Source organism: Rhyacophila brunnea, unplaced genomic scaffold (genome assembly GCF_057557595.1).
Source record: "Rhyacophila brunnea isolate RB1 unplaced genomic scaffold, BYU_Rbru_1.0 scaffold_3, whole genome shotgun sequence".
Taxonomy (NCBI): domain Eukaryota; kingdom Metazoa; phylum Arthropoda; class Insecta; order Trichoptera; family Rhyacophilidae; genus Rhyacophila; species Rhyacophila brunnea.
Genome location: NW_028232965.1, coordinates 528,989 through 553,965, shown reverse-complemented (window position 1 = coordinate 553,965; position 24,977 = coordinate 528,989). Strand labels below are relative to the sequence as shown.

Below are 24,977 nucleotides of genomic sequence, written 5' to 3'. Positions count from 1 at the left end.
TAATTATTCTTCATTCCGATACGTCGCCGTTGGCGAAAAAATTGTTGTCATTTTTTGTCAGTGAGCAGCACGCTGTTTGAATAACGTAACAATTTCGCGCGCGAAAAACCATGTCAAAAAAATTGACGACTAGATTTTTTGCAAGATTGCAACACCTAAGTCTTTAAAATATACATCATGTTTTACCATTTACATAAGTCGATAAACGCGTTGAAAAAACTTGTAATATTTTATATCCGCATACTATTATACTGTTCAATTAGGATATTTATTTTTAAAATTCTTCATTTCTTCACGATACCTTAAATTTACTTATTTTACCACGTTTTTATTAGCTCGTATTCTTGTTTGTCCAGTACAAATTTTTTCTTGTTTGTCCAAGATTTGTATTGGACGATTGAATATTTTTAACTAACTTCCCGACTGGCTAGACATTTGAAACTTTTAGAATATATCAGAACACGACGACAATGCATTCTTTTAACACTTTTAGCCATTTTAAGCAGAATTGAATTCATTTTCAGTTAATTCTGTTTTGTATGGAAAGTTATTATTGTTGGTTGCTAAGGGGGTCATAGAAACTAAATTATTAATATATACGTGCGTTACTATGGAAATCAATATGAAATGTCAAAATGACATTTCAGTATTCTATATTTATTCAGTATTTCTATCAAGTACGAGTACAATAAAAAGTTTTTATTGATACATAGAATTGTCAAGTTTATATAATTCAACAGAAAATTTAAAAACCGTGGTATATAAAAAAGTTCTTTTATCTCGTAATTATTACGTCATAAACATCATCAGTTGGGATCGATTCACTGCTGGATGAAGGCATAGTCTATCTCCTCCCATCTCTCTTGGGTCTTCGATTTTTGTTGATACGTATTTTTGCAGAATCAGTTTTTCGATTCACCGGGATTGTAGCATTTTATTAGTTTATTCTATGTATAAAGTATATACTTAGTGGAATAAAAATAATAGTCGAGCCAGTTCATGGGTAATCATTTTGTATCGCGACTGTATACTATCTCGGGTACATTGTACATTTATTATTTATTTATTTAAGAAAACAAAACATTGTGGATATAACAAATTCAGGACGTTCACAACATGAGAAAAAGAATCAATTTAAAGGTAATTCATGATTCTAATATAAATTTATCAATATTTCTGAGAATATTCGAAGTCTATTTTAGGAAAACCAGGTGGGCCAGCATTTGGGAAAATTCTTGTGAAGGTCTTGACGCTCATCCAAAAAATAAAACTCAAGATTTTTTACTGCAGTTCAGAAAAGCGATTTAAGTCAAAGCTTATACCCGTGACAACCAATGGATTTCCTTATTGTACCCCCAGAAATGTCATCTCGCACCCCAAATTGTGAACCCGAAAGCAAAAATAGATAGTCACAGTTACAATTACAACAGTTACAATGATACAATTAGTTAGCAAGACATAAATAGCAAATTGACGCCCACGGTGGCCGCGCGGCTTAAGCGTTGGACTATCACGCCGTGGGTCCCAGGTTCGAATGGGTCTGGATCATACGAGTATTTAAACGTGTGGGTTTGTTTTCTTTAATTTAATTTATATGTTTGTCCACGAAAAATAATATTGACAGTGAACACTGTTGAAGTGAAGAATAGTTTTCGATTAATCCTAAGAAATTTTAATAAAGTATTTATTTGGTGCATTACCTACCAATACATACGATAGTCATATAAAGAATTATATACAATTCTAATAGATTTAAGTTTTGTACTATTCCATTTGAGTCGTTTTTTGCGACCCGGGTTTCGCCTTTCGGCATCTTCAGGCACTGTGGACACTGACCAAAAGGCAAATAAACACTGAAATCCAATATATAAATCCATTAGAATTTAAATTCAAATTACATCAAGTACCTTCGGTCGATAGTATTAATATTACTCGTATGTCCAATTGTTTCACTTTTACTGCCTACATAACATAATAAGCACATGCTGGCGGGTGAAACTAACGACATTAGATGTAAATATTATGCAAACGATGACCGTGTCGCCATGATTGAAGGTCAGAATAGTTGGACTTGTAATAGTAATATTAATGCATGTCTTTGATTTAACTCCCACGCGCACCATTTTTTACTCCGACATGAATTACAAGTTTACGGCGACAAGTCAACATTTAACGGAGACTCATGCGGTTGTCGATTTAATTTATTACCAAATAAAAAATGTATTCTCCATTGACTACGTCGTTATTTTGTGATAATTATTAATTATACATGTCCAAGTTTTGACTAAGCGTAACTATACGAAATAGAAAGTTGATAATATTGATTGGTATTTTTTAAGCGTTTATTTTGTTTTGTCTGATTATGAAATGTATATAATATGTGGTTATAAGGAAATGACCTGCATAGCATGGTTAATTATAGTTTTCAATGAGTGAGTTTCAGTAAATTAATATTCCACGCTGTAGTGACATTCAATGATTGTAATTTTATAGATTTTCTTAATCAAATGACATTTAAAAATATATTTTTTTCAATCAACGTTTAGGAAAAACTAGTTTTAGAAATAGGAAATAAAGAAAAAAAGTATTCGTTGATAAAATATATTAAATACTAAAAAAAATCGCTTGCCTGCTCGCGTTAGTCGCACTTGACCTTCGCCTTCCGAGAAATGAGTCGAAGAATTGTCGTCAGCTGAATGCAGAACTATTCTAACGTACATTTGAAATTTTTGAGAGTTTTTTGAAACAACTTACTGAAATTATTTATTATCTTTATGTATAAATGGATGCATCATATTTTAGTAGGATTATTGATGAAAAAAATGGTGCATACAGTTGTCCATATAAATAATAAATAGCGGAAGTAGGCTGTTTCAAAAAACTCTTTCATATTTCTATATTTCAAATGTGAGTTAGAATAGTCTGCATTCAGCAGACGTTGTACGTGCGATAGTTTCGTGCATTCGAGCAAAACTAAAGTCTGGCAAAGGAAACTTTCTTTTACAATATTTTTGTGTGAGGACTGTGCGGGGGATGAAAACATGTGTGCGGACATATTTTAGTAGGTGTGCGCACGTACACGCGTACACCTTACCTTATAGGGAACATTGCTTAGCAGTACTTATAGTAAAAAAATGAGAAAATAATCGATTACATTGGAAAATATGGACTCTAGGTTCCTTTTTATAACGTATGATATGTACTTTCAACATGTATGTTTTCAACGTCATATTGTGTCAATATTATATATATGCCTAATCACGAAATATAGTGCAGAATAAGATATGATATTTAAATGGTATTTTAAAAATACTAATGTTAAAAATAATATATAGTATTGTACTGTGCTACAGGACGCAGAGATACGAAAAGCTCTCCCTGAACGCAAGACTTGAAAAGGGAACCGAAAGAGTGATCAGTGAAATATATTTTGTTGTCGTACAATAGTATAGAAGGTCTAATTTAGTTTAGTTTGTCTAGAATGAGTAGACTTAAAAAAACGTATTATTATATACATACTATAATAAATTTCACAATTGACCAATTCGATTAAATAAATTAAAGCTTTCTATATATGTAGGTATTGGTGTGATTTATTGATATTGTGAAGTTAATGGTAGGTGTCGGTGTCGACGTTCGTGTCGATGTTGGTGTCGATGTCGGTATCGCAGCGCAGCGGTTGAGGCAAGACGAGGACGAAGATGGCGTCGACCTCAGAAGAGTGCATCAACATCGCCGCGCCGAGTATGTCGCGATGCGATGGCGATGGCGATGCCTGCGAAGCTAATTGGAATTCTATCGGCGCGAAAATATGCAGACATTAAAATATTGTCAACGAAGAATAATCAAATCACAAAGTCGCGTAACGATCGCCCATAAAACACATTTATTTTGCATCAAGAACGACTCAAATGGAATAGTACTCGTATCTACAAAAGTAAATCCATTAGAATTTAAATTCAAATTTCATCAAGTACCTTCGGTCGATAGTATTGATATTAAAAACATACTATTTTATAGGTAGCGGTGCAGAATATACCATTGATGTAGACCTGTGGTTTTCAAACTGTTTCGTCTGACGGCACCCTTTATGTCTTAAGATCTATTCATGTTATCCAAAATATGAATTAGTTGGATGGGTGTGTCCGCTCAACGCAGTTTCTCAAATCGTGGAATCAAACTAGACATACCTAGGCAATGCGCCAACCTTAAGTAGACTCAAAATTTCACCCTATATTATTTTTAGCCTGAAATTTTAAGTATTTTATGAACTTCTACTATGTACATTATTTCGTTATTAATTTAAACATACTTACACACAGATAGATCGTTAGCGCCGCATGCGAATTTTTTGTATATTTCACGGAATTTACTCTTAAAAGTTTCATTAATCGCGCAAATTTGCTATCTTCAAGCAACGCATGACCTCATAGCCATACGAGAGGTTACAAACCTCTCTTTTCTCAGATCATGAATCTACGTAAACTTCTCAATATTATTTTCAAAAAAGTATTTTTTAACCAATATTAAGGTGAGATAGGTGCCGTTTAAAAACAATTTTAGTTTTGTTATACATCTATACTTATCGGTCACGGCGTATAGTTTGAATACCACTGATGTAGTAAATCAATGTAACAATGTAATTTTTACATAAATACTAAACAAAATAAATACCAATATAAGCAGAAATTTATTAGGTAAGTAAGTATTGACTAGCTACACTTTAAAGAGCAGAAGTTAATTAAATTACAATTTATTTTCGATTCTTGCCGGAGGATAATACGAATACACACAGACAGTGTATGAAATGAATTACATTATCTAATTCTTTTTTTGTAGAAAAATAAACAATAATTTTTGATCCCTGCGGCGGAGTAGTAGCAGAGCACCAGTTTCTGAAACCGCAGGTGCGGGTTCGAATCCCGTGTCTGATAATTTAATAGTATGTACTGCCATACAATCAGCCAAAGGTTAGTCGCTGCTCCCAATTAATATTAAATACATAAAGCACACTTTTTGGTATGATTATTGTCTTTATTGCCCATGGACACTATTAAGTCTCTTAACATCACGTTTGGTATCTCTACAAAATAAGGACGTGTAATACAATTATGTATGTTACTATGACATAACAATAAATATTATGCGATATTATTTTGTATTGATTTTAAACTTTGGTCGTAGTGGGAAGTAATTGCTTAATCATCTAATTAATATTCCTGTTTCTATATAATATTAAGTAAATATTGATTTACAAAAAAAACTAACCTTGCCCTGACGGTCGTGACGAGAGCTCCAGGTTCCTGCTCCTCCGCGACCGATGCCACATAAAGAGCCTGCTCGAAGAACGGTGACTGGTTTCGAAGTTCTCGCCGCACTCGCTTTGCTATGTCCGTATCGTTGAACTCCTGATGATGATAAACTATTTTCAACCTGTGCTCCGTATCCACCAGGTCTTGCCGATCGCACTTGTAACTGAACAGCACTGTCACTTTCCACAGACGCTCCTGAATGCAGACATCTTCACTCGCGACAAGATCGCCCTGAGTGGACTCGATCTCGAACCTGGTATCGTCCACGTCTAGAAAAAACACTTTGCAATTCAGCTGTATCGTCCGCGGTAAGAAAGCCGAGAGGGAATTGATAAACTGGGACTGTTTGAGACAGATCGGGTTCCATTTGTCAGCCGTAGGGATGGAGAAACTGGCGTACGTTTCCGATATCCATTGCTTGGCCGCAGACAGCTTCGTGTGAATGGCCATGTCGAAAGGAAAATTTCTTCTCCGCCTGCTTTTGTGCAAGTGTGCCATCTGAAAACTGTAATACTGCTCATCATCGAAAACTTCTCTCTTGCGACGACTCACGTCGATGTCTCTTCTATAAAAATGTCTCATCGGCTTTTCATAAAGAAACGTAGCGGCATATTCGTCATCTTCCAGAAGTCGGACATCGCATTTGCTACTAGCGTCATTATGAAATGTCAAATCTCTTTTCTCTCTTTGGTAGTAGTCTGCCGATTCGTAATCCTGAGCGTCATTGTTAACTTCATCATCGAAATGCTCTTCGTCAAAATCTTCTTCGACGTGTTCTAGTTCTTCTTCAGCAAACGCTTTGTCCAGGTCTCCTCCGTAGCCACAATCGGGACCCGCGATCAATATCCGAAGAGGCATGCTATAGTAATCGATGTCGCGTATTCTATTCGATGTGGAGTCGATGTATATAGTGAACAGATTCGGGTAGAGGATTCCATCGCACCGGAGACGCTTCTTCAGAACGACGGTTCCGAGTTTGTGGTCGACGTGGAAAATGTGATGGACGAAGTTTGCCGTGCGTTCGGAATTTATCTCATAGTGCCTTTCGCTTCCCAGTTTGTAGACGGACGCGTCGAAGATCACTTCTCCGGCCGGCGAAGTGTCCTTCACCAGCAGCAGGTAAGACCCGGCAAGGTCCGCAAAAGAGATTAGCAGCACCAAAGTGGAGAGAAGACCGCGCCGGAGCCAACATAGCAGACCACGTATTAACATTTTTGGTCACCAAAGTGCAGTTACTATCTCCCGCGTCTCGGCCTATTACGGGTCGATGTAAACGGGAACATTTTCTGAAAAGAAGAGAGAATTCAATTATTATTTTAGCATTTTTTAAAGTATGAAAATAAGTTTATACGATATATAATGTTTTTATATACAATACTAGTATAGGTACGTAGTAAAATAATATTTCACATAATATTATGCTAATTGGGTAGAGCGCAAAGGGGTATTATGATTGCAAAAAAGTTTAGTTCTTTATTCGAATATTCGATTATTGAAATGAAACGAATGAATTCGACGATGAAAATTTCGGAAACAAAAACAACCTACAAAAGTTTATTTATTATGGCAATAATATTAATACAGACTGCGAAAGAACATTTTTGAAAGTTTCGTATATTGTTTATAAGTACAAGGTAAGCAAACGAATTTTGCGATGAATTAAAATGATCACTTAAACTAAATATAACAGAGGAAACAGAACGTACGGTCGAAGTACGAAAAAATTGTAAAGAATTTATATGAATATAGTATTAAAACTCTTACTAGGAAACAGCCAGTGGCATGTAAATTATGATTTTTTATCCACGATTGTTAGAATAATATGTCCTGCGACGAGCGAACGAGTGTCCAAACGGTGCGTGAGAGGAAAGCAAATGAAATTACTCGAAAAGGACCAACACATCAATGGCGACGTTTCTTTAGGATTAAGTTTAGAAGTGGCCATTCCATTTTACGCATTTCCAGCTTAAGAAGGGTGGATTACAAAAGCAGTCGTCCTCATGTCACGTCCCTAATTAAGGCGATAGCACTTGGGAGGCTTCAGGAAACGCGATAAGGCGATATAATTTACTTCACGAAATCCTGCGTAAAGAAAACATGGCGTGCTTTATGGGCGAATCATGCGACATACGAGCAATGAGCATGTCTCATATGACTGCGATATAGTCATACAGACAATAAAACGTGAACACGAAGGTAGCACACTTGTTCTGTTTTATGTCTTGTATCTTGTCCTCTTAAATTTAAATATTATGATAATCTAATAAATGTAATGCATGAATACAATAACAACACAACCGACCATGTTTAGGAAAAAAGGCGTAACCCTCACAGAACAAATTTTACAGGAGAGGCAAAAAACGTTTTTTGAATGATTTTGGTTCAATATTAAAAATAAAATAGGGACAGACATTGGGTGCAAGATGATTGATGCTTTGGTGTAATATCATTTTGATCTAATAATAATTAAAGAAATTATTTCAGAAAAATCATCAACATTGAGGGTAAATACTTTTTTCCTTAAATCGAAACTTAATTAAAGCTCAATTAAAACCTGAATTAAGATACTATAATACTTCTTTTTTACATAACGTGTATTTAGTTGTATACATTGTTAATATCTAATAAAAGCACTTTTCGAAAAATCGAGGGTTACGCCCTTTTTCCTAAACACAGTTTATGTGTTTAAACAACTGATGATATTATTGTTTTCAAGTTTCCCAGATGTTGTGTGTAGAGATATATGGCAATAATAGCTTTCATTATGATTTTTTATTAAATTCTTTCTTCTTTGGTTGAAAAAAATACTAATGTCATAATAAAAATAATATTATCTATGTAGTGATGCATATATCATCTCACACAAGATACCCAACACCCCAAAAGTCAAAAATAAACCGACACAAGAACGGCCAGGAGACCATACAGACATGCAGCATCATTGGGCCTAAATCAGTACAGGGGCATTATGAAAGAGAGATTAAATGCAATTTCATTCAACACTCGTGATTTCAATTCAATGAAAAATGAACAAGCATGTAAATACATTGTGTATATAGGTGGACGCAGTGTTGCGTTAGGGTTAGCCGGTTAACGTGTTTTTTTGCCAGATTAATGTAAAATGCGCAACAGGCATATCGCTTTAAATATAGCATTTTTCAATATTGCAAACAGCTCAAATTCCTCATAAAAAGTTAGAAATCAACATGCTGGCCTCTTGTGCACTATATTATATTAACGATAAATTAAATAGAACATAGTATGTAGGTATTACGATATTTAAGCATTGAACCAATTTCAATATCGAGCCTACATTGTTTTTTTTTTGATGTCCAATAAATACAGGGGGTGCGTTGTTCTATCTTTGTTTTATGTAGATCAATCTAGATAAGTATATTATTTTTTTCCTTTTTAAATAATTTAAAATAAATAACTTACACAGTTTTTTTTTCGAATAATATTATTCACCGTCATTTCGACTGAATATTTTACAAAACTAATAATTACATTAACAAAAAAAACATGGACGTTTCCATGTAATTGGATGTTGATGAAATTGAAGGATATCGAAATGTGATAATACCGGGTCACGCAAACTGGATTAGTTCAGTTCCGAGGGAAAGCGAGAGGGCGCCGCATGGGATTTAATGCAAGCAGTATTGGTATTAAAGGAAATGGGGAATGTCTGTACTTTGTTTGCTCTTTTCCACTGTCTATGGCAGATCCCCAAAATGAATATGCAAATAAAAGGCTCGTCATGATAAATATTTGATTACGCGTCACATCATGTCAGCTCACCGCCAATAAGATATGACAGGATCTGCTCATGAAAACAAAATATAGCAAAAACTACGTAGGTATTTAAATTATGCAAGCTTTGGCGGTATTGTATAATCTATATTTGAGAGAATTCACATATTTTATTTTTAATACCTACAGCAGCGTTTCCCAAATAATTTTTGTCACGGAACCCTTATCTATTTTTTACAACATAGCGGCGAAGTCCATGGAAAATGCATTAAACCTTCTACAAATTTAAGTCGAGAATTCGCTAGAAATCAAGTATTCTTGATTTCGAGATTTATCGAATCTCGAGAAATCACAAGCTCTGTACCTCGTGATAGCCACTAGAATTCTGAATGCAAAAGCAGGGTCAAAGGGTGATTACCCACTTTTTTCGCATATTGTATTTTAATTATCGTGACCGTGGACTGTGAACGGTCAATATTATGTTTTGAACGTCGTTTCATGTTGATTTCGATAAGCAATGTACGTTTAACACAAACTAAAATTCCCTTCAGTGTTTTTGATAAGGAAACCTCAAAAGACTCTATCTTACATAATATATGAAACAGCTTTGGTTAGTACCTATTATAGGATATGGGATTGTGTGTCGGTACATACATATCAATAAAGGACACGCAAATTAATATACAAACTAAAGTTTTCATAATATTACGAAGATATTGCAAAAAATATATATTTTGACAAAAGTTCGTTATAATAAGATAGAAGTTTAAGACATGACGTATTAAATTGTTTTTACATGTGTGATTTACACAATATAACCATGATTGCAAAATGCTGTAAGTTTTCCTGACTTTTGATAATTCACAGTAAGGTTCGGGTTAACATATAGATATTTAAAGAGTATCTTTGATTTTGGCGCGTCTGTCCAAATATAATATGTCAATTATTAAACTACTGTACATTAGTTTATCTCTCAATTATTTGACAGAGTGCTAGAGGAGATATTACAAAAAAAGCTCCTCGCTTTCACAAAACCTTCAAAAACAAGCCAATTATTCCAACATGAAAATCATGCACATGGCAATATGAGGGAAATTGCACATGCTCTAAAACAATGAAGTAAACGAAATGGAAAGATTCGTCTACGTTTTAGTTGAAACAACAATTTCATGGCTCGTTTATTCGACAAACTCTGCGGGGAGCTTCGAAACTTTATTCATTTGAATTGCAAATTACGCCATGATATTATTTGTTTTATTATTAATGGATTTGCTAGGAGGCAACACTGCCGATATTCCGAATACGAAATTGAAGTGATAAAATTTGATCTGACAGCAACTTATTTAAATGTCATGTATTTAAGCCCATTTATTTAAATGTTTTATTTATTATGTTATGACTTTCGTATGTGAGTTTTATTAATGACGTTAATGCTGTAAATTTACATTAAGTATCGAAATTTACAAAAATACCTGTCTCGTAAAATGCTGTGATGTCGATGATTTCAATAAAGATATAAGTGATATAGAAAAATTAAAAATATCAACCAAATAAATTCTATATTGGCAAACACATACGAAACCAATCACAGATTAATATTGTATTATGTATTTCCAATAAAAATAATGCTACTTCCGTGAATAATTGTGTCTACATTCAGACTAGAATAAAAATCATTTAATTAAATATTGTTATCACGTTAGTTTGCGAAAAGACATTTAGAAGTTTGCACTACAATTTGGATTATTCCTGATGTCACATATAAATCATCTTAGTAATGGCATTATCTTGATTGATAATGCCATTCTTGATTTAATTTGAATCACTTAATATGGTTAGTAAAAAGTCTTTAACTTTGTAGTTAAATTGGTTAAGTCACTTACTTGGCAAATAAAATTTTCTTTTCTAACCCATTCTTAGTTATTGAAAAAAATATGAGTTTTGCAAAACTTAATTCAGCATTTTGCAGCATACGAATTTTGTACGAATGGTAGTGTTTTGGTATTAGCTTAATATATGTATTTATTTCACTCACATATCCTGCTGACGGCAAAAAATCAATGTTAAGAATTTTCGGCCCAGGTAAAGCGGATTGAATAGCTACGTCGGGTGCGTTATACAGTACAAAATACATGTGGTGAAACTATCTCAACTTTTGAGGGTGCTTCTCGTTCATTACGCCACGATATAAGCCATAAATGGTGTGTAAATATGGCGGTTGGTGGATGGAATCAACAATAAAATAATGTTTCTGCGTATCTTCACAAAGTAGATAGGATAGGTCTTTGTGTTACTGAAGAATTTATTTACTTGGTCACCTTCTTCTTTTCGTACCATATCTGTTATCGGGCTTCGATGATGAGCTCAACCATTTCCCCATTGTCCATTGCTGCTCCAAATAGGGATGGCAGTAGTCACCTATATAACTTAAATAATAACCGATAAAATAAAATCAATGATTTATATAGAAAAAGTCTAGCTTTTCACTTCACAGTATTATGACCCTACAAAACAGATATAAAACTTAATTGGATTTTCAATTCAACTTAGACCACAGTAAGGGCCAATAATGGCCTCCATATTATACACTATGATAGTATATAATTATATAACAAAGATAACATCAGCGAGTGCAGTGGGTACCAATAAAAATGCATAATGCTGACATATAGGGGGTGGATTGAACACAATTTCACGGTGTCACGGACCACTGATTTAGAAACAACGCGTTCATAATGAACTCGGTGAATAACCATTCAACGCATATGTAGGATAACTACACCCACTACGACAGGGAAGGTAAACCGGTGATATTAAATTTATAATCGTGCTACAATTCGAGTTTAAACCTATAGATAGTAATACTCGGCCGTATCAAAAATGTATGAGATTTAATTGGATATCTTTGAACGGCAGATGTTGGAGCCGTGTGCACCAAAGATGGCACGTGCCGAGAATTGTGCAACCATGAACTACATTTTTCTCTCTGTCGCCTTTTACGTGAACGCAAGGCGATTCCGTTGTGCAGGCTAAAGTCTCAAGAACGGAAGACACGGGATGCCCTACTTCAATATTCCAGAAGCGAAAAGGATGGCCGATAGACTAAGAACGCGATACATAACTATACTTAGGCGCGTAAGTCCTTAAGACACGCGCCTAACTTTAAGAAACCAATTTAATACTTTGGACGCTGAAGACGCACATGCGCGTAATGACCAGGCGGCCGATCGATGTAATTAACGTGCATTTTAATGGTGCTAATTAAAATCTCATTATATAGTCAACAGCGAATGAGTTAAGAGACCTAAGTTCAGTGAGAACATCATGTGTTATTCTTATTAGAACGCCTAACTGGAAGAGGGAAAGAACATGTGACGTGTTTCTTTATATTATCATTCTTGTTAGAACGGCTGCACAATCACTGCTGAAATTTTAATTACATTTTAATTACCACATTTAAATAACACGTTAATTATATCGAATGGCCAACTGCCCCAAACCGCGCCAGTCGCAGTGTTAGTACTAAATGTCTAACTAGTCAGAAGGAAGTAGACATGCTTTCACCTTTGCTTTTTGTTCTTATTTTGGATATCAAAATATACAAGTATAATAATATTCTTTATATCGGGTAAACCACTTGCAATAAATACCTGCCAAACAGTTTAGTAGCACCCAGCAACTCAAATTCTGTAACTATTAGAATCATAACAAATTGGTATATTTTACTTTCTTCTCTATGTTACCTTGGAGCATATTATTGATTATACATGAAGTTAAAAATATCCTATATGAGTGCACCGTATTGTTTTTAGGTGCAACTAGGCACCGGTCATACAAAGGCAAAATAAGTCCATAATAATGTGAATACATTGTGTAATAAATAAATATTTTATGACGTGTTTTATATTTGAGGAACTAAAAGCTGATTTCAATATAATAATATGTCAATCAAATATGCGATTTTTTTCAATACCTAGCAAAAGCTTGTTGGTAGAGGTACCTAAGTAACCGGTTGTGTATTTTTGTTTTATTAGTTTATTATTCATTTAAATGATAATATTTTAAATTAAAGTATCGTATCTAATAATTCAAATTACATCAGTTATAACGTTGACTACCCCTACTTTTGATGATTCACTTTTTATTTCCATTTCAAAATTAAACTAATTAATTTCGAGTAATTTAAGATAGGAAAACAGACACTCGGCTTGATAATAAAGTTTTTTTTATGAATCATTCCAACTGTAAACAGATAAAACTTTCTTTGATAGAACCTAGTGAAAGTAAATCTTGATTTATCCTTTGTAAGACATCGGAAACTTTATGGGCACCTTATCAAGTACGGTTGAGTGAAAAGTGTATCACTTTCAGTAAGTTTGGGCCTACTCAATTATGTATTGAATTTAATTCTAACCCAAAATTTATTTCAACTGGATTTTAACATATTTTACATAACAATAACAATTTGACAAAATAATCCTATAGACTAATTTAAACCTTTGAAACTTAGTTTAATTACGAATGAACTTGAAAGTTTTCAAGGAATGCTTGATTGTGTTATGGGGTATGGTATGCCTAATTCATAAACTTACCTAATCCAAAAGCTTTAACATTCAACAACTGAATAAAAAATAATAAGTATATTCGACTGTCAGTTATAATAGGTATTTCCTATCATTTTCTTGTTCTCGTATCATCCACCATCGGAGATCGGTCATCATCTCAGCGATCTTTACTCTATTCACTACCTACTGCCCTGAAAAAATTGGAGAATCTGTGCGGCATTTTGTCTAGGGACGTCACAGCTTGAACTAATCACAAGATATTCTTAAATCACAAAATAAGGCGTCCTCCCATACTACGCATTCCGTTGATTTTTTCTATGATAGAGAATGACCTTTTTATCGTATCTACGTCACTTATACAATATTACATATATATACAGTGACGTCCCGTAGTGGTAGGCAGGCCATGCGTTGCATAAGGGTGGCATAAAGGGCGGCGAATGAAGGAACGAATACAAATATTAGAACATTTTAGAGCAGTGGCCAGTGGCGGTTTTTTATGAAGCAGGTGATGCGGTCACTTCATTAGAAAGTATCGATATTTTACTTTAAAAAATAAAAAAAATCCTGACAACATAACAATGTTTATACTGTATTACTTTTTGTATTGCATTTTTTTACAAGAGTGCCTCCAAGCTTGTCAGCGCCTCAGACCTCCACGTAGGTACCTAAAACCACCACTGTTTGAGATCAGGTTTCGTGGAAATAGTCTAATTATTCTCAGTAGATGGTGTGTAGGTAGAGTTGGGTATTTCCCGAGAAAATCTCAATCTCGAGATTCGGGATTTCCAGAAAAGAATTCTCGAAATATCGGGAGATTTAAAAAAAACCTGTAAAAATCTTAAAATCAGTGTAAAAACAGACAAGTTCCAATAAAATATGATTTTTTTTATTTATGTAAGAAGACAAACAAAATAGAAGTAGGAGAACAAAAATAATTCAAAACATTACTTATTAAAATAGAATTTAAAAAAACACAGACTGTCAATCGCTGCGTCTGACAATCGCATACGCTTTTGAGACACTGGTGTCACAAAAATTGCCCTCATTTTGAGTCGACGTTGGCTTAATTGTGTTAAATGACCCGATCAGTCTTTGAATGTTTTGTGTTTTCTGTCCACCTTTTCCATATAGAAAATCGTTTTTTCAATTAATATTTGATAATAAAGAAATCCCGAATCCCAAGAAAAGATTCTCGAGATCCGTTATTTCCCGAAATGTTAAAAATTTCAATTCTCGAGATTCGGGATGGAAAATCTCGGGAATTCCCGAAACCCAACTCTATGTGTAGGTACGTCAATTTAAAGGCTTTTGGTATATTTGTCTGATTGAGTGGCCAAATATAAATAATAAAATTGGTAAGTAGGTAGCTAACAAATTGGCAGACAATTTGTAACTATAATTTTATTGAAAGGGGACGACATTCTAAGTTTGCTTAAGGGCGGCACTTGGCCTAGGGGTGTTACTGCATAGTGCATATAATACGCTATGTCTTACGATATGTACCTATACAGCTGATACAAATGTCATCAATCATTACGCTTATAAGTGCAAAGCAATGTTCAATGTTATTTATTAACGGGAATTAAGAATCTGCAAATAAAATAGTATAGTCACAAAAACTGTTAAATTTCTTTATAATTAAACACCTACATATTGAATCTTATTTTTTATGGATTAGACATGTTCATAAATTCAGAATAACATACGATTGCTGCGTTCATGATAGGTATACTATTAGATTGGCAAAATTATATTTCAGTTTTACCTAACACAATATTTATGAGCATCGATTCATTATTTATTGGTATGTACAGTCAACAGTGATAAGTTGTTTGGACAGTATGATAGAAAACGGCATGTGTTCCGAAGCCTATCCACTTTCCATGCAAATCCCGCTCTTTTATTTACATTATTTCCGCCGACGGGGCGCTTGGTTTAATTTATCTCGTTATGCGACACTTCAGGCTCTTTTGTTTGCGCACACTGACTCCCCTAGCGGCTGGCAATAGGGGCGAATAGTCCTGCGAATGAATTGTGCAATGAAAGGTGGGATTTTTAAAATAAGAACCCATTATAATTCCGTAGTATGCACATTGTTCGTTTTGTCTGCATAGACATAGATTACTAATGAGACCGGCCATAGAGATTATTACTTTAACACTTTCATACTAAGATATACACTATACCTACAAGGACCACATTAATGTAAGCAGAAAAGTGTCTTTTACCGACTGCGACTTTTTAAATGTAACTTTGCTTTCATAAATTTCTTAATCGGGATTACTATCAAGGCCTTATTTTTCTCGCTTTTTTTCCAGTGTCATACATAATTCGTCTCTGTTCTGGCAGAACACACTAACTGGAGAATACTAGTTTTGAGTAATTTGACTTTGAAGTTGTTAAAATGTTTGAAATGGTCATGTGAGTTTATTAAGTAATCGTAAAAAGGATGACTTTAAAATAAAGACTGTTTATTTATTAAGGTTTCCAGACGGTAAAGTTTGAAATAAGGAACATTTTGGTATAACTAACTCAATATGTCATTTTTTCGAATTAGTGTCTTGTGCCAGAACAGTGAGGATATAAATATATATAAACATATTGAAGAACCTACATCTTCCTCTCTTTAACTTCCATTTTATCATTGGTTTATCAATCCGATGTGATTCTTGGCCACCTCATGTGAAAGTGTCTTTAATATTCTTTTTGCGAAGAATATTTCTCAGCCATTTGTTCAACCCATCGACCTCATGCTCTGTATTTAAATCAGTGTTGCCATCTTTTCAAAGTGGAATTATAGTACAGAGCCTCGAAAATTATAGTATTTGGGGGAAAAATATAGTACGTGTTGTCATCTGTTGAAAATGTATAGGTTCTGTTTCTATAACAGAGAATTTGAGAAACTCCGAGATCCCTTTTTATTTAGGTACCTCTTCCGACCAAAAATGCTTACCGAAGAATTCAAAAAATTTCAAGGGATTTTTTTACGTTTATCGATAATTTTTTTCCAAGTTCTCCAAATCTTCTTATATTGCGAAATTATAGTACTTTTCACCAATTTATCGAACGGAAATAATTAAATTTTTGTGATTTTTACATATTTTTTCCGATATTCAAAATTATAGTATTTTAGGCGTACTATACCTGTTTTACACCCACGGTGGCCGCGCGGCTTTAACGTTGGACTGTAAAGCCGTGGGTCCCAGGTTCGAATCCTGGGGCCTTATGTTAGAACTTGCGAGTCGTGTGAAACATCGTAGTCATTCGCGAAAGTGACGTAGGTTATCGAAATAAGGCATGTCGAAACTTATCACTACCTGAATTAGTCATAATCTGTGTCGACAATATTACCCATACCAAAGGGCACTCGTGACCATAGTCCCCCATACGAGCTGAGTATGTGAGCATGCGCACTGATGTCTCGCGCCGATAACGCAGTTTAGTTTTCAACTGTCAAATAAAAGTGAAAGGTTAGGCTGCGAAAAGATAGTATTTTATTATTGGGCTCGCGAGAATAATTACCTACATATTATTATTTTATATTTCGCCAAAGCATTGCTATAGATTTGTATCGTTCACCCAATTATTGTAAAATATGTCAATCCCATAAATAGTTACTTTTGCGGCACTTTTAGGATCACGTAATCATCCGCGAAACAGATCAAATAATTATGTTAACTTATGTCAAAATGCTTTTTCACTCAGTGATGCACTATTTATACGTAATTTTCGATTAAACAAAGAGTTTGTGAGATATATTTTACAAATTCTCACGCTATATAGGTTTATTAGGTATCTTAAGTTTAATGTTACTACCTACCTACAAGCGTGAAGAGTTTACAATGCGAAAAAATGAATATGGTTGTATAGATTAAAATTAATCAAAGACATAGAAGATGTATGTTATATTTTGACACATTATTACGTTTATAATATTATATCCATGGAGAATTAAAAAGTCGTAGGTAGGTATAATGTTGAGACGGACATAACCTCACCTACCTCATTTCAATTAAGATCACTTAATTGAAACCTCTCCATTCTTTTGCTACTTTTGCACGACGAAGGACGTGAATTCATGTACCTATTACCCGATTTCCATGTTTATTTTGATATTTCGTTTCGTATGTGACAGTGACCTTGAAAATCAAAACGTCAAAATGAATGAGTTCGCTGACGGAAAGAACACGGCATACCAATTTATAAACAATAAAGATGCCGAATTATTATATTACCTATTCACAATGTTACTTAATACTCTGTTATCTTGAGTTCAATTAATTATGTTAATGTTTTATAATGGTTTGTAATAAATAAATACCTACATAAAAATAAATGTTATTGAAGACACTGTGTTTATTTTCTTAAATCTTGTTTTACAGTGTAATAATATTATATGGTTTCGCATTTATGTAAGGTTATATTCTACGTACATATATCTATATCATAATACTAAATCAATCGAATATTGTAGGAATTATACACAAACATAACCAACAAAAATAATGATTTCGTTTGACATTTCATTTTTGACGTTTCATCTTGTACCATAGACACCGATTTTCTCGGTTTTGGCGATGTTGCCAACTGGTCACTCGCGAATTAAAATAGTCCGTAGCGAGTGGCTTCAAAAATAGGTATTATCGTATACGGCATGAAACGGGCGATACTAACTTGTCATCCCACACGGTTGTCGACCACACGAGTCGATAGTTAGGAAATCGCGGTGCTGGGCTTGGCAAGTACACATATTGTTTTTCAATTTGTGTGTGTCAGGGTATGGACCTAATAGGTTGAGCAAGTGGCTGACATCCATTTCTCGTAAAAAAACAAAATCTGTCAATACAAACCTCTACTCTGTGGAGGCCCATATGATCCTATTAGGATCGGACATGGTCGAAAGAAAAGAATACCTGTTTTATATCGTATATAGTACGCGGACCAAAATTATAGTACAAATACTATAATTATAGTACGGTTGGCAACACTGGTTTAAAAACAACATACGAATCTGATCCAGCCGCAGATTTAGAATAAGGTAGGTATTTTGTCCACTACTCTACCACCGACACCTTTATTAATTTACAAAATTAGTTTCGGTATGATTTTAAACTATAATTTTTACATATTTTTTTTTAAATAATAAATAAAATCACGACGCCATGATTGACAAACTCGTGTCTGAATATTAAATATCTTGGATGAAATATAAAAGCAGTAATTTGTATAAGATGAAGCGATTTTCTGACATATGCCATTTATTCGACGGAGTTTTATAATCGCGGTTAGAGAAATGACAGCGGTAACTAGACACCATAACAAATTAAAATCATCCTCAGAGTAGATATCCACATATTATTTATTATTATTTTATTATACACTCACAAATTGGCCTCGGCTAAAAGTTGTAAGGCGGACGAGAAGCAACGAAGAACGAACCTGTAAAAACAGCAAGCGACAACAATTTCTAAACCAAAGAGGACAAACAATATCGCTAAATAAAGAATATTATTTTTTAAAGCTACGCGATTTATAAAGTGAACACTATAAAAGAATCAAAAAGAAATGAAGACGAACTTTATTAAAAAAACAAATATAAATTGGAACTAAAAAGCAATGACATTAATATGGACGAAGCATCTAGGGAAAAAAATGACACTCACTTTTTTGTCAGGTCTGCCGAATAGCATAATCTGTTCTAACGCCATTACAATAAAGGTGATATTGCTATAAATTCCCGATGCGTGATATCGCATAATGGGAATTGCGTGACATCTACCTATAGGTACATGTGCGAATGTCGCTATGCGCGAATTTACTTGCTAGATACTGTATTGAGTGCGTTGTCCATTAATAATGTCATTGCTAAAAAGTCATCAGTATCATCTACAGATCTAGATACATCCTAAATAATTGTCAATGGTAATCCCATAGTAAATACGCCACCATTACAGATTAAGGTCATTTCTTTGCTCTATGCCAACTAAATAATATGAAATGGGGTTGCCATTTTTTTAAAAATTTACATGTCATTCGTATGAGAATGACATTATTACTTAATTGTAATACGCAATTGATTCTGAATATATTGAAATTAATGCATATCAATCAGGTGAATAATTTCTCGTTTTTTTTTTTAAATATTATATGCACGGAAGTTTTGAAAAATCAAAGCCATGACAACATCGATAATACAGTTGTGTATTTAGTATAACTATGACATTTAATTACATAATGTAATAGTTTAATATTAATAGTATCGACCGAAGGTACTTGGCGGAATTTGAATTTAAATCCATTAGAATGTAATAGTAATAAGTACTAATCATTCGTGAGCACCCATTAAAAAAAACTAATGATATTTTGTAGAGAATATAACATCGATATGATGTGACATTGATGATAACGCTAAAAGATGAATGATCTCTGCAGAAAACTCAACTCAATTCTCTTGATTGGCGTTCAGCAAATTAATAAATAATTCATGCAAGCAAAATTATACATCACAGTTTTGAGAGCCACGCCTCCGCAGAATTAACTTGGAGCGGAAGTGAAATGGAGTGAGCAACGATAATTGGTAATCACTTCATCAGGCCTGCCTTCGAGTTGAAGATCAGACGGGAGAGCCGCTTTGTTTAGTCAGGTTCGCTCCATCGACGATCAACAATGATGGATTTTCAATTTGCACCTCGCCAAATTGGTGGGACGTGTTCCGTTTCAACTTTTTGTACGTGTATGTAGTATTTTTGTTTGCGAGTAATACGCTACGGGAAGGATCACCCAGACAGAAAAACCACACACCAACCCGTCTGGACAGCGTGGTGTGTTATGTCCAAAACCTTCATATGAAAACAAAAACTTCTAGAACCCGGCCCTCATTCTCCGGAGGCCAACCTGATACTGATCACGGCAGCGATCAGCGAAGGAAGGCAGAGGGTGCTAAAAATCCCCGGAGACCCGGAAAAGGCTGCCAACAGATGACCATTGCTACATATAACGCAAGAACATTGTCCAGCGATGCCAAACTTGTAGAGTTTCAAGAAGAGCTCCGGAATATCCACTGGGATGTTGTCGGACTCAGCGAAGTAAGGCGTAAAGGTGAGAGTATTATTACTTTACAAAGCGGACATGTGCTGTACTCCAAAGGAACCGATGAAGGACGCACGAGCGGTGTTGGATTTGTTGTCAACAAAGCCTGGAGGGACCGCATAGTCGAGTTCAACTGCATTTCTGACAGGGTCGCAAGCGTGATACTTAAAATCAATGCTAGGTACCGCATTCAGATTTTGCAAGTATATGCTCCGACACAGAGTTATCCTGATGAAAAAGTGGAAGAGTTTTACGAGGAAATAACATCCTTGAAAAATAAAAGTAAATGCCACTTCAACATCATAATGGGAGATTTCAATGCACGTATTGGATCATACCAAAGAGATGACGTAGCGGTCGGACATTTCGGACATGGCTCAAGGGATGGTAGAGGGGACATGCTTGTGGAGTTTGCTGAAACCAACAATCTTCACATCATGAATTCCTTTTTTCAACATAAACCTACACGTAAATGGACGTGGAGAAGCCCGACAGGAAGGACCAGCGAAATCGATTACATCCTCACTGACAGAAAATATACATTTTTAAACTGTAAAGTGATCAATCAGTTTAACACCGGCAGTGATCACCGGATGGTGAGATGTAAGATAAGATTGAACGTCAAATCAGAAAGATCCAAACTGCAGAAGAAGTCAAATGCTCGCGTATACCTGCAGAACAATACTGAATTCCAAAATGAACTCAAAAATGCACTATCGGCTTTCTTAGATGAGAACGAAACCGTTTCCCTATCCAACGCGGAGGATATAACGAATATTATTCTACAATGTGCAGAAAAAATAGGCGTAAAAAACTCAGAAGTTACACTTTCCACCAAGCTTTCGAAGGCAACATTGAATCTTATGGAGCAGAGAAGGAAAACCAAGAGCGATAGACAGGCACAAAACGATATGGAGTTTTCATCACTTTGCAAAACCCTCCGAAGGAAGATTAGAGAAGACCTTCGTAAATTCAATGTAAACCTCATACAAGCAATTGTGAAAGCAGGCAGAAGTCTAAACAAAAACAAGCAATGCTTGTCGATAGGAAAACGTCAAATCACAGCACTAAAAGCAAAAGATGGTTCTATCGTCAGAAATTGGGAACACTTGTTAAGCCGAGTTGAAGAGTTCTACAGCGATCTCTACAGTGATGACACTGACAATACGACTATAGACTTAGATCTTCAGAGAAATGGAAATTCGGAAGACCATACTCCCGAAATTACATCCTGGGAAGTAACCCATGCTTTAAATTACATGAAAAGTGGGAAAGCCCCCGGGGAAGACGGTTTAACGATAGATATCCTCAAAAAAGCAGGAAAGGATGCAAATGAAGTACTTGCACAATTGTTCACAGCCTGCATATGCAAAGAGGATGTCCCAGAGGTATGGAAAAATGCCAGCATTGTCATTCTTCACAAAAAAGGTGACAGAGAAGACCTAGCAAATTATCGTCCAATAAGTCTACTCCCTATTCTCTACAAGACGTTCACAAAAATTCTCTCAAACCGTCTGCAAAATGTACTAGACGAGAACCAACCGAGAGAACAAGCCGGATTTAGAGGAGGATACAGCACTATGGACCATATCCAAGTCGTCAGAGAAATCATAGAGCGGTACCAGGAATACAAACTGCCACTATGCATGGGTTTTATAGACTATGAGAAGGCGTTTGATTCGATAAAGAAATGTTCAATACTCGACGCACTCAGAAAACAAGGAATCCCTGGACGCTATATAAATATTTTCAATAATATATACAGTAGCGCAACAGCATCTGTAAATCTCCATAAACCATCGCGCAGATTTCCTATCAGCAAAGGAGTCCGACAAGGTGATACAATCTCACCTAAACTATTTACAGCTACCCTTGAAGACTTATTCAGGCAACTTGACTGGAATGACAAAGGGATCCCCATAAATGGAGAATACCTGAGTCATCTGCGCTTTGCCGATGACATAGTAATTTTCTCGCAAGACTCAGAAGACCTCCAAAGCAGAATGCAGGAACTCGCTGAAGTAAGCAACAAAGTAGGTTTGAAAATAAATGTAACAAAGACGAAAGTCATGTTCAACTGCTTTGCAGGCCAAAAAGAGATCCTCATCAATGGCACTCAGCTCGAACAGGTGAAAAGCTACATCTATCTGGGACAACAAGTATCTATAGATGGATGTATATTTGATGAAATTGTTCGCAGAGTAAAGCTAGGCTGGAGTGCTTTTGGCCGCCTGAATAATGTCTTCAAAAGTGACCTTCCACTGTGCCTAAAGCGCAAAGTGTTCAACCAGTGTGTGCTTCCCGTGATGACATATGCGTGTGAAACATGGGCCCTAAGTAAAAGAGAGATCCAGAAACTTAGATTAGCACAACGTGGTATGGAGAGGTGCATGCTGGGCATAACGCGAAAGGACAAAAAGAGGAATGAGTGGATAAGGAAGCAGACAAGGGTTTGCGATGTAATAAAGTTTATTAAAAGCCTTAAATGGAGATGGGCTGGACACATAGCTCGAAGAAGAGACAATCGTTGGACAAATCTAGTCATCCAGTGGTATCCAAGAAGTACAAAACGTCCACAAGGTAGACCTAGAGGCCGCTGGATCGATGAAATGATAAAGTTCTGCGGAAGTACGTGGCAACGCAATGCACAGGACCGAGAGAAGTGGAAGCAACTTGAAGAGGCCTTCATCCAGCAGTGGATAGATTCAGGCTGATGATGATGATGATGACTTCAGTGAAACGGCAAATAATTTTCAACTATAGGCGCGACGAAATTTTGGACTACCTGCCAGTCTGAGAGCGAACGTCGAGGTGTGAATACGTCAATTTGTTTCGTGATGGCGACGGGGGTATTAATTCTTAAATCGTGTAAAGATGACTAAAAACGTTACCCATTTACTTGAAAAAGAAAACATGTCAATGAATATATTATTATTGTTACTAATAGAACAATAAACAGAACATTAAATGGACGCATGTTGGATTTATATGACAAATTATATTTCGTTCGGCATGCGTCATTTGCACCCGCGACCCGCAATCCGCGCATCGCCTAGCCACTTTTTTAGACCGTGCCTCAACTGAGGTATAGCCTTAATGTTATTAAAAGAAATAGAATGTAGGTGAGATGTTCTAAACATATAGAAGACATACAATAATATGTACCGTTTTTGGCAACGACATTTTTACAACGTTTTTATTAGCTCGTATTCCTATTTGTCCGGTGGTTGTTTGTCCGATACAAATCTTGCAATCGATTTTTAACTAACTTCCCGACTAGCTAGACATTTGAAACTTTTAGAATATATCAGAACACGATGCCAATGCATTTTTTTAATACTTTTAGCCATCTTTAAGTAGAATTTAATTCATTTTCGATTAATTCTGTTTTGTATGAAAAGTTATTTCAATACCATTATTGGTTGCTAGGGGGTCCTAGCAACTAAATTATTAATATATACGTGTGTTACTATGGAAATCAATAAGGAATGACATTTTATTATTCAGTATTTCTATCAAGTACCTACAATTTTTTTTGATCGTTTAAGCTAGTCAAGTCAAGTTTATATGATTCAACATAGTCTTTGGATTCAACAGAAAATTTAAAAACGTTGTATATAAAAAGTTCTTTTTATCTTGTAATTATTTTGAATATAATATTATTTTAACTCCAATAATGCCACGTTAACTAGAATTATAATCAATATTAAAAAAATGACATTCATTTTCGTAAACATCTAATTAGGTATTATGACGTAACTATTTTGATAGACTGCATTTTCCCATATAATCTTCAGCAGCCAAATTGAGGATACACATTGTATTCTTCTTCTTTAGCCTTCGGTTCAACCTTGGTTCGCTAGTATTGTTTTAATTTTTGTCTCATGCGTTATTGCTCTGAAAAGCGACTCAGCTTAGATCGAACCACTGACGTTCAGATTCTTCAATCAAGAAAAATATGTCTGCTTCCTGATCTTCTTTTTCTATATATAATATACCCTGTATGTATGATTAATAAAGTGTTGCTTATTATTATGCTCAGGAGGGGCCCGGCGTGGCGAGTCGACCAGATAAGTGAGATAGACACACATCGCAAATTTTATTTATTATTTAAAGTTATGTGGTTGTACAATACAATTTTTAATTGTGTATCGACACTCGACAACTCCATTATTCAAATAGATGTATTACAATATACAAAAAACACGAAATATACACATTAACTTTACCGCGTACACCATTTGGAAAAAACACTACT

At 35.0% G+C, this 24,977-nt stretch overlaps 1 protein-coding gene across 1 annotated transcript in view; it reads right to left on the bottom strand.

Annotated features, from left to right (window-relative positions):
* Nucleotides 1-24,977, bottom strand: part of stan (Protocadherin-like wing polarity protein stan) — a 194,141-nt gene that overhangs the window by 49,823 nt on the left and 119,341 nt on the right. The window contains exon 3 of the mRNA XM_085952061.1: nucleotides 5,269-6,598. Coding sequence (XP_085808187.1) covers nucleotides 5,269-6,524 — 1,256 coding nt within the window. The 5' untranslated portion in view covers nucleotides 6,525-6,598. The remainder of the gene's footprint in view (nucleotides 1-5,268; nucleotides 6,599-24,977) is intronic.